Consider the following 16,706-nt stretch of genomic DNA (forward strand, 5'->3'; position numbering starts at 1 on the left):
CCAGACAGCAGCAGCTCCTTTTTAGACGGCTCTTAAAGACTAACAAAACACAACCATGGTGGTGTAAGTGGTACAAGCATCACTATTGTACAGACAGGGAAACCAAAACCCAGAGGTTTAGTGACTAGTTCAAGGTCACAAAGATGAGATTTGAAACCATGTCACTTAGCTCTTCTACTTGTTTTGTTCAGTCATTTTTAGTCGTGTCCAACTCCTCATCACCCCATTTGGGGCTTTCTTGGCAAAGATACTGGACTGTTTTGCCGTTTTCTTGTCCGGCTCATTTTACAGATGAGGAAACTGAGGCAAATGGGGTTAAGCGACTTGCCCAGGACCACACAACTAGTAAGTATCTGGAGCCAGATTTGAACTCAGGAAGATGTCTTCCAGAATCCAGGCCCAGCATTCTATCCACTGCACCACCTAGCCACCCCTGCTCTTCTATTACACTACTCTTTCTAGAGCTGAATGTGATCTTAATGGTCAACTGATTGAAACCTCTAACTTTACAGCTGAAGAAACTGAGGTTTGAAGAAGAGTAACTTGCTTAGCATCTCACAGATATTAAGTGGCATAGATTTGAATTGAGGTATTCTGGCTCTAAAACCAGCCCTCTTTTCATTATACCAGGATGGTGGCCAAGTCTAAGCCCCTCTTGTTTACAATTAAGGATGTGGAATCCCAGAGGAGCTGAAGGTGACCTGTGAAAGTCACACAGCAAATAGCAGAATGCAGTCTTAAGCTAAGACCAGAATCCAGGTCTCCAGACCAGCTCTTCTTTATCTATAATAGGTCATTGTAAGTTATTTCCTACTGTCAGAATCATTCTCAATTAAAACTTACCTATTTTATCTACTTCTAACAGCAGAAATGTTTTAGCTCATGCCTTTAAAAAGTTCTAGGGGTCGGCCTACAAAATGCTTGATGAGCACGGTAGATTAGAGAGCAAAACAATTAGGTAGAAAATTGATGTTTTCTAAAAACATTTTTGCCTTATCAAGATATTTCATGTAAAATATATTTAGACCAGAACTAACTGCATAATTTCCTCAAATTTCTCTCTCCCTTTACTGATGTAAACAAAGTCTGAATTTGTTTCTTTTTAACTTCCATCCATTGAACCTAGATTTGTCCTCTAGAGCAAAACAGAACACAGTTTAATCCTTCTGCCAGATAACATTAAAATAATGAGTAGAAAAAATAGCTACTTACCAAATGTTATTATGAATTAGTATAGATTATATCCATACATAATCACCAATTGCTAACCAGGCAGGAGTTTCTAATGAGTTAAATAATATAATGATGAAAAATGATTTTTTTTTCTAAGAATTGAATTTGGGTTAGCTAATAAGCATGTTTTCTATGAGAAGAAGGTTACCTGGTGAAGTTAAATGATAATCAATTTCCAGGCTTTTAAAAATATAGAGAAGTTACCATTTTGAAAACCGTAAGACCTAATATCATTTCCTCTTAGTGTCTGGCTTTACCCCATTTCTAAAATGAGAAGTTTGAATTTGCTTTCTAAGCTCCCTCCTGGCTCTAGCATTCTATGTATGACTCTATAATTTGGAGCAGGTTCTATATCCAGAAATCTCAACAGAGAAGGGGCTTAAGCCAGACAGGCTTCTGCTTCATTTTTGTGTTCAAATTCTTGTGCTCAAATTCTTGAAGATGGCCTTCATATCCTCCCTGAGGCTTCTCTTTTCTACACTAAATATTCTCAGTGCTTTCAATTCATGTCTATGGCATGACCTGAAGCCTTCCTTGATTAGCACCTTAATGAAATGGTTTCAATGAATAAAGAAGTAAACTTACAAACAAAAATGGCAGGTCATTATCCAACTTTCATGAAATAAATTCTTCCTTGTGGGAGCCATTCAGCCATTCTTTGTAAACCCTCCTAACTTTTACATTGACACATAATGCCATCATAATACTATATATACCACAGAGAATGAAATGATAAGTTCCCATGTCACCTATAAATTTGAATAGTATAGGCAATCAATCTGAGAGCTTCCCAATTCTGTGGATAATTTAGACAAAAGGAGACTGTTTTAACCTAAATTACAACAAAATGAACACTCCATATCTTGAAATACAACCTTTTGTTAACAATATGTGAAACTCAAAAATCAAAGAGATCTTGGTTGGGGGAAAAATGGATTAGATGACCTTTTAGGTCTCTTCTAGCTCTTTGGGTTTGTAAATTTGTGAAAAATACAGATATGTGTGTGTATACACACATATAGATACATGTATATACATATGAAGCTATGTGTATATACATATATGGAAAGCAACCTGAGCACATTAAAATAATGAGTAGAATAAATATTTAATTACCAAATGTTATTATGGTTTGGTATAGAACATATCTATACATAGTTACCAATTACTAACCAGGCAGCAGTTTCTAATGAGGTAGGTAAAATAATGATGAAAAATGATTTTTCCCCCTAAGGATTGAATTTGGGTTGGCCAATAAACATGTTTCCATGAGAAGAAAGTTATCTGGTGAAGCTAAATGATAATCAATTTCCAGGCTTTTAAAAATGTAGAGAGAGGTTGCAATTTTGAAAACCGTTAAGACCTAATATCGTTTTCTTTTCATGTCCATACTCTGGAAGGACCTGCAGGATTAACCCCTTAGTGATGAAACACAATTCGATTTAACCCCACAATTATAACTGTACTTGTATCTGGATCAACACCAAAAGGTTCTTACATCTATCCTTTACTTTTATCGTCATAATATCTCTATGAGATAGGCAGTGTAAGTATTCTTAGTCTCCATTTTGCAGATGAGCAAACAGACTCAAATTTGATGATTTATTCTTGAATTGAAAGTCACCAACAAAATTAGAAGTAGGACTAAAATCAAGATCACCTAACTTTAATGTAGCACGTTCAACACAATAGCATATTTCTTGTAGGTGTGAAAAGTAAGAATTATTGTATCTCAAAAGTGTACATGCTTCCATTTTTATGATAGAAAGTTTTCTTCATCTGTAAAATGGGAATTTTTGAATAGTCCATGCTCTACAATGTTTTATTTTTCCCTACAACCTAAGGACAAGGTATAAATCTGGAAAAATTCATTGTTTCATTTGATCTTTACCACAATACTATTCATGTCAAAATATATCTTTAAATTATAACCAGTCTGTGAAGTAACTCTATTATATTTCTGAAAACCTGTAAGCAATGACATCAGATACAATTTTCACTAATCGCATATGTTAACGTATCCCATGTCCCTGCAAAATGTGATCGTATCAGACTGAGACTGAACTTGAACTTACATATAGCCATGGGTAGAAAAGATGTGCTAAGATACTCAATAATATCCTTGTGTAGAAACGGAGGAAAGGTAGCTAATGTTGATATCATTGTGTAGGGCAAAGTACTCAGAATGTCATCGTTAAGAAAGGGTAGCAAACACGTCGTTGTATAAAATATTGACTGTCCAAGATCTGCAAAACAAAAAAAAGAAGAAGAAATTAGTAACTAAGATAGGTTGTAGTCGATAAAATATACTAGCTTTTGGGCTTGCCGTTTTATGAACTGATTAGAGAAATAAGCCACTATTTCTCCCAAGCCATTAGGAACGCAATTGAAAATTGCCTAGTTTATGCTAAACATGTAGTAGACATTCAAAAAATGTTTGTTGAATTAATATATGTATATATAATGTTATTCAATGACATTGAAATTCTAATCATTATTCAAGGGCCAGCTCAAGATATTTTTTTCCATGAAGCCTTCCCTGATTCCCCAAGACAGAAATGATCTTTCTCTCCTTGGAATTCACATAGCATTTTATTTGCATTTTTCTTATGTACTTGTCACATTCTTTTTGTTTAATACTTATTTCTGTACGCATCACATCCTCCCATTAGATTACAAGCTCCTTAGATAAAGGGAATATTCTTAATGTACCTTCTTCAGTGCCTCCCCAGTACAATGCTTGGCAAATAACAAGCCCTTAATAAGTGTCTGTTAAATGAATGAAAAAAATGATATGATATGATATATGGCTCCTTGAGAGTAGGAATTGTTTCATTCTTTGTATTCCCACTGCCTAGCACAGAGCCTGAAATGTAGCAGGTGCTTAGTAAACGCTTGTTGATTGACTGATTGTAATAACAGTTGGTATTCATGCTGCTCCTTGCTTTAATCTCCAATCGCTTTCTATGTAATAGTGAATCTTTAAATTCCTGTGTCATTCTGATCTCCAATATATTTTAAGTAAGACGACAGACTCAGAGATGTCATATGACTTGCCTACTGGTATTTTTTATCCAGATGATAACAGCACAGAACTACAATACCTATCCAACCATGCCATATAACATGAAAAACTGCATCTCATGATCATTGCCTCCAAAACTGAGGTGCAGGTGCCATGAAATACAAGAAAGAAAAGTGTGAACCTTAATATTACATTCCCTTAAATAATTAACTACTTGTGCTCAGAGTGGAAACACTGTTACAAATAATGCAAAATAGGGAGTAGATAATCTAAAAGTCATTTCTGGTTTGCTTTGAAATTCACTATCATGGAGTCGTTCTAATGACACTGTACTTTAATGGGGCAGGGAAAGGGAAAATAACATTTAGTTGTCCTGTGATTTCACTCTATCAAATATTATTCCAGGTAAGTGGCCCATCATCTGACATGGTCTTAGAATCACAGTGCAACAAAATGTTAGAGCAAACAAGGACCTTTGATATCATCTCATCCAATCCTTTCATTTTACATTTGAGGAAAATGGGGCCAAAAAGAAGTGACTTGCCTCATGCTGCAGGGCCACAGCAATCATATAAGTCACCTTCTCTCTGAGATCACCTTCTATTTACATGTCTATTGTATGCATATGGTTATTTGCGTGTCACATCCCCCATTAGGATTATGGGGCTGTGCCTTTCTTTGCATCCCAGTGCTTAGCATAGTGCCTGGCACATAGTAAACAACAAATGTTTGTTGATTTGACTTGACCTGACTCCCGGGACTATGCCCTTCCCCTGCCCTAAACTGCTACTCAGTCCAATTATTATGAAGGTACAGTCTCTGTTTCTAAATCCTTCTATCTCTGAAGATTGACCTAAAGTTATCCATCTTTTTTTACCTTTTCTAATGCAAAAACCAGCAAGTGGGTAACAACAAAATAAAATGAAACAACTTTAAAACAAAGACATAAAGCACACTATTAAAACTTCTCCACAGATTGAGCGAGCAGCACACAATTGACCTGAGTTATAATTCATTACAATGAACCCCCTTATTCTTGAGTCAAAGCATCGCAGAAGGTCAGTGCTAGAAGGGATCTTAAGACATTAGCTACCTCACTTTACCGATGAAGCAATTCAGGTCCAGACAAGTGAACTGACTTGCCCACTGCTCCAAAAAGTGGAGTGCGTGGCTTCCAATGCTTCAGAGGTTGTAGTTTTGTCCTCACTCAAGGTTTTCAGATAAACACTACTTATTAAGGATGTTGTAGGAGGAATTACTGTACATGTACAAGTTGGACTAATGGCCTCTTAATTTAGACATCCTATGATCAAAGTTCCATAGTTGTTACACGGACTTCTCTTACCTTTCAGCATATTTCCAGTATACCACACTACCAATATGCCAAAGAGCTTAATGACTGCTACATTAATTAATTTCAGATTCTTTATTGAAATTCCACCCACTGTTCTAACTGACAATACATCTATTCAAATCATTCCTGCTACACTGGGTCCTGAAGCACAGTGAAGATTTATTCCTGTATTTTGAACAAACTAAAGGCCAAGTTTTAATAATTCATCAGGGGAGGAAACCCCAGGGTAAACCATTCAAAAAACATTGTATTGTAAGTAATTCCAGTCAATGAAAAAGAAGAGGAGGAAAAAAAAACAACGTCCCAAATACAGAAGGCTTTTAATGACCAAATAGCCCCAGTAGCAGCATGGGCCACTCTGGAACCATGTAGCATTAGTTCAATATTGATAACAGTGAAAATCCATGTTTATATTCCATCACTGGCACTATCATAGTAATGTTTCGGAGCCTTCTGTTTAAGAAGGCTCTCGTTTAAGCTGCGATTATATTGCTTTAAATCTTCATCAGTTAAAACTGGGAAGAACTTTAGATGATTGGGATCAAATCTTTTGTTTTAGAGATGAGAAAACTGAGAACAGAAATTTAAAGATACTTGGCAAGGCCAAATTGGTAATGGTGGAGCCAAGACTAAAAGGCCAATAGAACCAGAGCTAGAATATGCCCCTTATGCCTTTTGACTGTTTTATAAGATTTCAACAAAAATGGATTGAATTAAATACTGGTCTTTATGCTTTGAAATAAAAGGCTATTTTCCATTCAAGCGATCTCAGTAAACAATTCGCATCAACTTTGATTGTTTTAAGCAAACCAAAAAAGATGAACAATTTGAATGATTTCTGACAAGAAATACATCTTTGTTCAACTATGAATTTTAATCTACTTTGTGGATCATTTGTATATCAACATGCCACTTGGATTACAGTCATACCATACCCCCCAAAGCACCACCAAAATTCAACAACCAAATCATTATTATAAATGCAATTCAATTTTTAAAAATAACTCACAGGATATACGATGGCAAAACATAAAACAGACTAGGCTTAAAAAGATTTAACGAGGAATGCATGATAAAATTAAGATACCTGAAAAATACTCTCATTCATCTATACAGTAAAAATTCTTTAATCAGGCTTTCAAGAATAAAATCATTAATGCTATAACTCTCAGAGAACTTCTATTTATATACTGCCTTTCTCCAAAAGTATCAGAGTAATTTATTGAATATATTAGCCAATGAATTCTCCCAAGATCCCTGTTAGATTAGGATACTAGGTATTAGTAATATCCCTTTTACAAGTTAGGGAAATGAAACTCAGAAAGGTAAAGGAGGATAAGAAAAGTAGTTAAGGTCTAAAATAACATTATCCAAAGAAGAGGAGGAGTCAAGAAAAGAGCCTATACACCTTGGTGACCATTCTAGAACACTATTGATCAAATCTGTGACCAAAATGCTTTAAAGTCAATATTTGTAGTCATAAATGCAGAATATTAGAGCGAGAAGGGTTCTTGGAATCATAAATCTATATGGCAGCTTAGAGATAATTGAGTCCAGAAGTGTCAAACTCATGGCCCACGGTACATACCACGAGTGTGGCCAAACCAGATTAAAATGTAATTGGAACTCTTTTTTAAAAATAAATAAAAATATGATACAATATAGATAATTTTAATTTGTGGTTTTCTAAGTCAATATGCTGCCCTTAGGAATCCGTTTCTCTTTGAGTTTGACACCACTGTCCTACTTTTACTTCCTTATTTTACAGAAGTAAAAACAAAATGAGGTTATAAGACTGTCCAAAGTTACAGTTATTCAGTGGATAAGACCCCAGGTCTCTTGACTCCTACCTAGTTCATTGATTCACTGGGTTGTGTAAATGTTTATCTCTACAAACCAATATTCAATAAACATTCCATCTCTGTTTGCTTCAAATTAAGTCATTTTCTAGTTGAAAGGAATCTGATCTTTAAACTCTCCCTGTGAGATGCAGGTTGGCTTAGAAAGCAGGTATAAGAATGTCAACAGCATACATTTTTTTAAATGGTGGCATGGGGGTTACCATAAAAAAGTTGCTCCAACAAGTGATTCATAAACAAAAAGCAGTCTCTGTCACGTACCGCCCCACTACCCCACCACCAAGGAGCAGAGGCATTTAACACTCGCATTCATCTGAATACATTGTAATAACCAGGATAGGTGCTTACCATGTTGACCATGCTGTAGTAATGGAATGAGCTCCAGCAGAGTCACCAAAGTCACGTAAAGGCCTTGATAGTCCAATGAAGGGTAATCTGATAATTGAGCATCACGACTTTGCTGGCCGCGTTCAGATGGAGCATCTCGCAGGACGCTGTAAAGGAGGGAGCGAGTAACAGTAGGGTTGATGGAACTGACCTGTGGTCTTAGAGATGGGGTGAGTGGGAATGGCACAGGAAAAAGACACATGGTCATGGGCACTGCCAAATTGGAGGCATCTTGGCTTTCCTTCTTCCCTGTGCGGGACAAAATGCTGTTGGGGGGACAAAGAAAAAATAGAGACAACAAAGACACAAAGAACAGCACATTACATTGAAATGACACTATAAAACAAATAATAAAACACCAGATATTGCCCCACATGAGATGCAATCGCTACAAAGGCAGTGTCTACAAATCTAGTAACCGGCCATATACTTCATGCTTAAAGATACTAAGAAATTAAGGTTGGACTTGGTGATAATCTGCATTGCATCTCATGTGTTATCTGGTTAATAAGGAGCAAAAATATAAAAATGCATGTTTCATGTTTCAGTGCCAGACCCATGTTTTACAGTTCAGCAATTTGGCGAAGGGGTGGTTTTCTCAAAGAAGAAAAAGACGATCAGATCGGCAAGAGTTTTGTTTGGCTATACAAAGGCGCTTTGAAAGGGGAGTTTCTACATGACTATCTAGATCAAGTCAATTACAACATGCAAAACATAGGCGTGGCACTTCCAGAAACATGTTTTAGCAAAGAATAAACATGTGCGTTTGTTAAGAAAGTCTTAAAAATCACATGTTTATTTCATCAAAATAATGTCTGTATGTATTTTATGATACTGTTTCATGACATTCTGTCAGTATCATTTGAGATAATGAGTTTAAACAGGCACATGGATTTAGAAATAATATATATTTCTAAAATGCTTAACTAAGCTACATTTGGAAAAGCTATAAAATAATATATAGTCGATGGTCTGTAGCATATGTTTGTGAGCTAATGATAATGGTTGTTTATGTGTGTGTTTAAATTTTGCATGTTGGGGAAGGAAACATCTTCTCTTATGAATACAAACACTGCTTTGTTAAATATTTACCTTCCAAATTCTAAGGGTTAAGCAAGCAACACCTGTTATATAGCTGCACATCATACAGTATGCTCCCATTCGTTACTGATGCTACTTACGGTATTATTCAACAAAACTCACTATAAATTAGAGGAAAGATAATTTAGAAAATTAAAAAGTTTAGAGGGAATCAAAATCAATAACTAAAAATAAATTCGCTTGCTTTTAGCTTGGACATTTTAAAAGACATTTTAGTGAAAACTACTGCAGCTAAAAAAGTTATTAATTTTTTTAAAAGAAGAAATTGCTGCTTAAAAACTTGGGGGTTTGTTAGGGTTTTACTTGCTTACAAAGTAGATTATACTATTTATCAGAAGAAGAGACAATAAATAGGCAATATAATTATGATATAAGAGTGATATATGTTGCACTTATACAGCGCAGTTCTACAGTAAGCATATAAGCTTAACAAATATGAAAGTAGAAAGCACTTATTTTTATCTATGTTTCATTATATAAAGTAAACTTAATCTACACTTATTCTATAGTCGTTACACAGAACTAAATTTCTTAGTGATTGGCTGTTACATGTACAAATGGACAGTTCTGTGACAAGTTGGTTAGTATCAGGCATGCTTGCTATGTCAGCTATTCATTTATTCTTCTTCCCTTTTACTGACAGGTCACAATCTACAATAAATGACTACATGGTTTTCCATGTGCCTTATTTACCTCTCAGTTTCCTTTGGCTTCTGTTACCCAATGTCCAGTGCAAAACAATTGATAATAATAGAAAATACTTTCAGAATAGTAACAAAATATTTCTTAGCAATAAATAACCTAAGCGTGGATGTGGATTGTTTTTAAGTAATCGGAGTGCTGAATTCTCGATGTGATTTTTTTATTTGCTTGACTTTGCTACGCCTAACAGTTCACAATGAAAAATGTGCCAGTATTAAAATTCCTGTCACATCTGTCCATCTAGATCTTTTGGGGGTAGCATCAAATTATCCACCAGCCTTTGAGCTCTCTTGCAACAACAGATCTCTACTGAAAATATCACCTTTAAATGTACTCTTGAGAAGGCCAGCCCTCCAAAAATCAGGTCTCATCCTGTAGGATTCTATCTGGGCCAAGGCCATAACCACACTGGAGCATTAAAAGGAAAATCCCCCTTTCAGGACTCCTGAGCCCCAGCTGGAATTTGCACCTATCCCCACTAATTACATTTTTTATATGCTCCAAAATTATTTCTAAAGTCCTATTAGCACAACATTTTGCACATGAGTCTGCATTCCACTGAAAATGCCCATAGAATCACACAGGAGAAGAGTCAGATATGTTATTTCCCAAAATTCAGGGAATTATTAGTCTATCCCCAAATTAGTAACTCTTGGATAGGATTCTTTTAGAAATGGTACAAACAGACCAGCACTTCTCATCACAGGTAAAATTAGTCCAATATAATGAAATAAAAGCAATCCCTTAAGTAAAGCCCTGTGCCCCAATCAAACTTTTCTTGGAGGGGGAAAAATACTATAATGTTTTAAAAATGAGTACTATTATGCTTCTTAAAACATGAATATAAGAAAACCTTTTCCCAAGAAATGTTTGATCAGTTAGTTAAAATATCACAAGCCGAATTCCACTTTCTGAATTCCACTTTGCTATTTTTGCCTCCTCATGTGTGGCACTTTCAATAACAGCTGCACACATGCAGGGCGGGAAGGATGTCAGCATTAACATCTGGGCTACAAATCTGAGAGCAGAGCTGCCCCCTCACTGCCTTTAGATTCAATTCTCAGGTGAGGGTAGGAGGAAAAGGCCGATAATGAGTAATCCATGAAACCAGTCTTTAATTACTATTCATGTATTAATGTAAGGAAATGCTTTCACTTGTGGAGAAACTTAAGAGCTAATGAAGAAATGTGTAATGCATCATTTATGGTGATTTTATGATGTTTTGTGAAGTTTTTTCAAAAAATAAAAGTATTTTTCCCAACCAAATGGTGCAATTCGGGAATGACAAAACCATTTCCCCTATCTGCAATTCTTGCTAATAGATATACACTAGACATTAAATCACAAAGAATGCTAGGAATGCCCTGCTCAGAAGAGTTAAGTTTAGCTGCCAAATTTTCACCCTTCCTTTTCAACCCATAAGAGATTCTCCTCACATAGCACTCAAAATTGGAATATTTTAGAGCTAGAAGGGACCTTAGAAATTATCTAGGCCAACTCCCTTATTTTGCAAATGAGGAAACAGGGCCCCCAAAAGGAAGACTTACCCAAGGCCCACAGCTCCTTAGTGGCAGAGCTGATATTAAAAACCAGGTCTTGGGACTCTTAAAACACTGTTCTCTCCACAGCGCCATATTAGGTCCCTTCCATACGCATAAAAATTCTGTGCTAAGAAAGAACCTCTGAAGGACTGTTGGGGAAGATGAGAATTTGCCTTCACATATTCGTAGTAAAGAAAATTAATTTGTCCAAAATTTCCCACTAGTTTGCAAGTTTGACATCTGAATTCATTCTAAACGGTGAATAGAATTTCCTTGACTAATCTAGGCTCTGGAGCTAAATAACTGAAAAGTATACATATTAACACACCAATCTCCTCTTCATCATATGTGTTGGTTGCAGTTGAGAACTCTGGGCTGAGAATGGAATCCACTTTTTAAATTATTTTAGACTCTCTAAAAAGTTAGCACCAATCAGTTCAACCTTGATTCCATTTTTTAAAAAAGCAACTTTATATCCGCTGTCAGCCTGAACGGCCCTAGAGCAAAGATTGGTGCTAAGGAATCTAACAGTTTTCAACTTTGAGAAAGGCCAGGAAACTTTAAAATTTCAAATTGGGGAAAGGGCAAGCCCATTCAAAGAGAACCTAGATTGGGAAAAAAAATGACTATGGCATGTTTTTAACATGAAGTAAAATTATAAGCTCCTCAAGGAGGACAGGGATAAGATGATATTCTTTGTTATATCCCAGACAATGTCCAGCATAGGGCTTTACACAGAGTAAGGCAATAAATAAACTTGTTGGACTGAATAGAAATGTATTATGGATTGAGTAAACATATAACAACTCTTCTCGATTTCTTTTCCATGAGTATGGTAACATTTTGATTGGTTTTTCTTTTAAAGTCCTATTTTGATGCCTCATCATGGTGTAGAGGAAACCTGGGGTTCTTGACAAATATGCCAGCAGAAACACAAGCTCTGGCAAGTTCTACCAAGCTGGGAAGGTTTTGAGTAGGGGCTTGGCAATGGATCGTGTGTCTATAATTTGAGGGTCAACTTACCTAAGTTCAAAAAGGCTTATCACAATGTTGGCCACAAGGTAGTAAGGTTTTCATCTGTGTAGCTTGTAAAGGCCATCTATTAAAGCAGGGGTTCTTAATGGGGCCTGCAAACTTAGTACAGATTTTCTTTTTTTATATTATGATCATTATATTTCAATATAATTGGTGTCTTTGAAATTCTATGTATTTTATTTTATGGATTTAAAAATCATTCTAAGAAGGGATCCATGGGCTTCAGATGATCACAAAGGAATATATAACAAAAAAAAGTGTTGCAAGCCACTATTTTTAGGCAAGAAGAAGTTAAAATCTAAGCCAGTAGAGGGAATGCCGCACTGGTGCAATTGTGGTTCTTTGGAAATATTAAAGAATCCTTTCCTGATACGATTTTGATAAATGAAGTTTAGCATCTCTGCCTATTTCAGTCTTTAGACATCTATGCAAAGCTTTTACTGAAAGCAAAGGGAAATGCCTGCAAGTATACCAATGATATCATTGCACTTAACTGCAGCTCTGGCTAAAATAAAGTATCTTGCAGTCTTACCTTCATAATCTGAGATTAAGGGAAATGATCACAGTTTCCCTTTGAAAACCCTGACCTCAAAGACACAAGGACTATATTGTTCAAAAGAATATGGTCAGGTTCTTCGGCTTGCAAAATTTTCATTATGAAATCTCTCATAATAATCGAAATTGGACCAGTATTATTCCTTAAAAGGGGCAATTAAGGATCATTTCACTTGGGAATCTAGCTTACAGAAAAGTGTGCAAGTGTAAGGTCCATAATCACAGACTATAGAAGGACTTAAGGGGAGGGAGGTCACAATCTATTTCTCGGACCAATATTGTAAAAATTCAGTACTATCTGCTTATGTTCCTCTGGCAACGTCTTCAAGAACCCAAGTGATTACTATGACTTTGGAGATTAAAGTAATCTCAGATATCATCTAAACCCCTCCATTTACAAATGAGGAGATTGAGGCCCAGAGAGGGAAGTAACTTGTCCAAATAGCCGAGCCTGAATACAAATTCAGGCCCTCTGAATCCACATTGTATACCCTTTCCACGACACCAATGGTGTCAAACTCAAATAGAAAGGGAGGTGGGCCAGTAAACTGTACTTAAGAAGTCTTGCAGCCACATACCGACTTAGCAAAACCAAATATTAACATTATCTATATTTTTTTATTTTGTTAAATATTTCCAAATTGCATTTTAATCTCATTCAGGACGCGCTTGGGAGTGTTGTAGCTGCAGGAGACCTTCAGGCTTGACACCTGTTTGACACACATTTGACCCCTCTGCTCTATACCACAGGTGTCTCCACCGCAAGGCATCAGAGTAGGAACATTATTGAGCCAGGTAATGAACTGAATTTTTTGAGCTGTTGTGGCCCATTTGCCTGCTTGGCTACCTTGATGCATGAAGCAGATAGACCTTGACTTTCTGTTTTAAATCTTCTTCGCCTTATCGTAAGAGTAGACAATGAAAAATAGGACCTAAACTTCTGTTTATTTTGTCCTTGTCCCTTAAGGATTTTAAATAACTAATTTTAAAATATTTTATCAAATGAAGTGCACCACACTTGCGCAAAAATTATGATCATGGCATCATTGCTCTCCATTAAGGAGGAAGGAAATCCTAATAATATATCTAAGTCCTACCGAGTGTTAACAGTAGAGGAATTTGTCTTAAGACCAAAGGGTTACCTGACCTTAAGTTAAAACAATGCCCATTCTCAGTTTAATCCAACCATCTGTTGGCATAAAGTTTATAACCTTTATTACTTTTAATCAGACACTTGAAAAGGAGCTGAAATTAGCAAATCAGGCAGTAGCCATACAAGCCATCATTTTAAATCGATGTCTAGGACATTATCTATTTTAAAGAGATTGAGTCCCGACTCTTCTGGCAGAGCAAAGAAAACTTTAATGTCCATTAAACCTTTAGTTCAATCAAACATTAGGTTCTAATAAATTCCAAAATACTGACTAATACTTCTTAGAGGAAGAGGATAATTTAAAGCTTACCTTAACAAGGTCTGAGAAAAATATTTCAGGGTGTTTGCGATGTCAGTCCCCGAAGGTACCGGATAAATGTTGTGGAGGACCCGGTTATGATATTCCTGCAGGTGGCGGATCTTGGAAGCAACTAGAGCAAAACAAACAAGACAAGAAGGATTTTGTAGCATGTATTATTCCTAAGAGTTTCACTTTGTTTTAGTCATCTTTCACAAGTTTGACTTTAATTACAACTCTAAGGAAATCATACGTTCATCCTCTACCAGAATCTCTTGTTAAAATTCATAATAGAAAAAATAACAACAGTGTTCCAACAATTTATGTTTGCTTGTGGCCAACACACCAGTACTATATCTCACAGAAATTCCAAACTATCCGTTGTTTATCTTGTCCTAATGAGAGAGACACTCATGATAATAGGAATAGCCTAAATTTCTACAGCATGTTGCAATTTGTAAAGTTGTAGTAATCCTGTGAATCAGATACTATAGGTATTATCATCCCACTTTACGGATGAAAAAACTGAAGTTCAAGAAGGTGAAGGAACTCCTGATAACACCTCCCTAGATAGCTCATTGTTGGTAAAGCAAGAACGGAACAAAACCAATAACCTTTCTAAGAAAATATTGTGGTTGTTGTTCCTTTACATCCCAGGCAACTAACGTTGAAAATGCAAACTGAAAACTCTTTCAGATAATGCCCAATCTTCAGGAACAGGGTGTTGTGCATTGGCATCAATTCAAAAGACAAATACTTATCATATAAACAGGAAATCTTTACTTCAACAATACACAATAATAATGTACTTGGCATATAGCCACACTGTTAAATTATGTTAAAAGGTGATTAATTTGTGCCATACAAGTAAAATAATAAACTAGTCACTGCAGTAATTTTAAAAATGAATCTCTCATTTTCTTTAAGGAACTTAAGAGTTGTTAATACCTTTCTGAGCTTGGCTGCCCAGATCTTCTAAGGACTCGGAATACTGGAGCTCGGATAGGATCTCCATTCTCCTAGACCTACCTGGAGTCACCAACATTGTCCATACTCCTGACCTGACTGTTTGACCTGGCTGCAGTGACTGGACCAGTTCTAGTCATTCCTCGTTGACACATCCCAAGGAGCCATGATGGTCAACTTCTCTTTGGTATCCGCTTCCACAGAGCTCAATTAGTGTCCATTTATCCTCCTCAGTCATATGTCTCTGAGGCTACTGAGAGAGACCATTAGGTGGTATGACTGTCACTATCAGCAGTCAACATGAGACATCTCTTTAGTATGAAATCCAGGAGAGACAAGGTCCTGCTGATTGCTCCTAATAGTGAATGAAAATTAGCTTCTAAACGAATTTTAGTCAAAATGACTCAAGCAAGCCAGAAAAGAACAAGATATTGATGACAAGCAAAGGGATTAGGATCATCACAGAATTTTAGTCCTGTGGAGGACCTTAAAGAAAGCACATTGTCCAATACTCTTATTTTATAGAAGGGGAAATTTAAGGCCTACACAGAATAGCAAGTTGCCTGAGTTTACACTGCTAGTGAATGGTACAATCAGGTCTAGAACACAAGAGTTCTAATCCAATGCTCTCCCCACTAACCCCACATTCTTACTAAAATTTAAGGGATGTAGAAGTGATAGATTTTTACTCAATGGCACCCAGGAGGTGGCAATTTCTGACTGCTTCTGACTTTAACAGTACTTCTGAGTTCTCAGGGAGAAAAAAACAGTAGCCATATTTTCCTTTTTCTATTTAGACTATTTGAATTATGTCTTTGGGAGAATCTTCATAGAAAAAGTCAAAGGCTGCCAATCACCATAAAATCTTGGGCTTGTACAGCACCTCTGCCCTAAAATAAGCAGACAGGTTCACTTCTGATATCACATTTATCTTTATAGATGTTTTACTTAAACGTTGTTTGGTTTTCCCCAGGAGCGTGTGCAAAAACACAAAATTCTTTTTTAAAAAAGGCTAAATTGTATCATCTATAAAAATCATGGGACTTCAGAGCTGGAGGAGATATTACAGTAATAGAATGTTAGAACAAAGAAGACTAGAGTTGGAAGAGGCATTAAACATAGAATATTAACACTGGCAGGGACCTTACAAAACAGAACATAGATAGCATCATTGATTTTGAGTAGGACAGTTCCTTAAAGATCACCTAATACAACCCTTTTACGTTGTGGGTAAGAAAACAGAGGCCTGAGAGAGGAAACAAAGTCACACAGCTGATTAGCATGTCGGAGTCAGCATCCAACCCCATGTCCTCTGCCTTCAAATCCATTTCAACAACACCACACCAAACAAAACGTTCAAGCTGAAAGGGACCTTTCGTTCTGTTGTTCAGTTGCGTCCAACCTCTCATGACCCCATTTGGGCTTTTCTTGGCAGAGATTCTCCATTTGCCATTTCCTTTTCCAGTTCATTTTACAGATGAGGAAACTAAGGCAAAC

General features: G+C 36.3%; 1 protein-coding gene across 1 annotated transcript in view; it reads right to left on the reverse strand.

Moving 5' to 3' along the window:
- UNC79 (unc-79 homolog, NALCN channel complex subunit) overlaps window positions 1-14,368 on the reverse strand; it is a 291,664-nt gene extending 277,296 nt beyond the window's left edge. Inside the window, exons 1-3 of the mRNA XM_036735956.1 lie at window positions 14,256-14,368; window positions 7,820-8,124; window positions 3,309-3,479 (exon numbers count right to left, since the gene is read on the reverse strand). Coding sequence (XP_036591851.1) covers window positions 3,309-3,479; window positions 7,820-8,066 — 418 coding nt within the window. The 5' untranslated portion in view covers window positions 8,067-8,124; window positions 14,256-14,368. The remainder of the gene's footprint in view (window positions 1-3,308; window positions 3,480-7,819; window positions 8,125-14,255) is intronic.
- Window positions 14,369-16,706: the final 2,338 nt, after the last annotated feature.

This window comes from Trichosurus vulpecula, chromosome 8, assembly GCF_011100635.1.
Source record: "Trichosurus vulpecula isolate mTriVul1 chromosome 8, mTriVul1.pri, whole genome shotgun sequence".
Taxonomy (NCBI): domain Eukaryota; kingdom Metazoa; phylum Chordata; class Mammalia; order Diprotodontia; family Phalangeridae; genus Trichosurus; species Trichosurus vulpecula.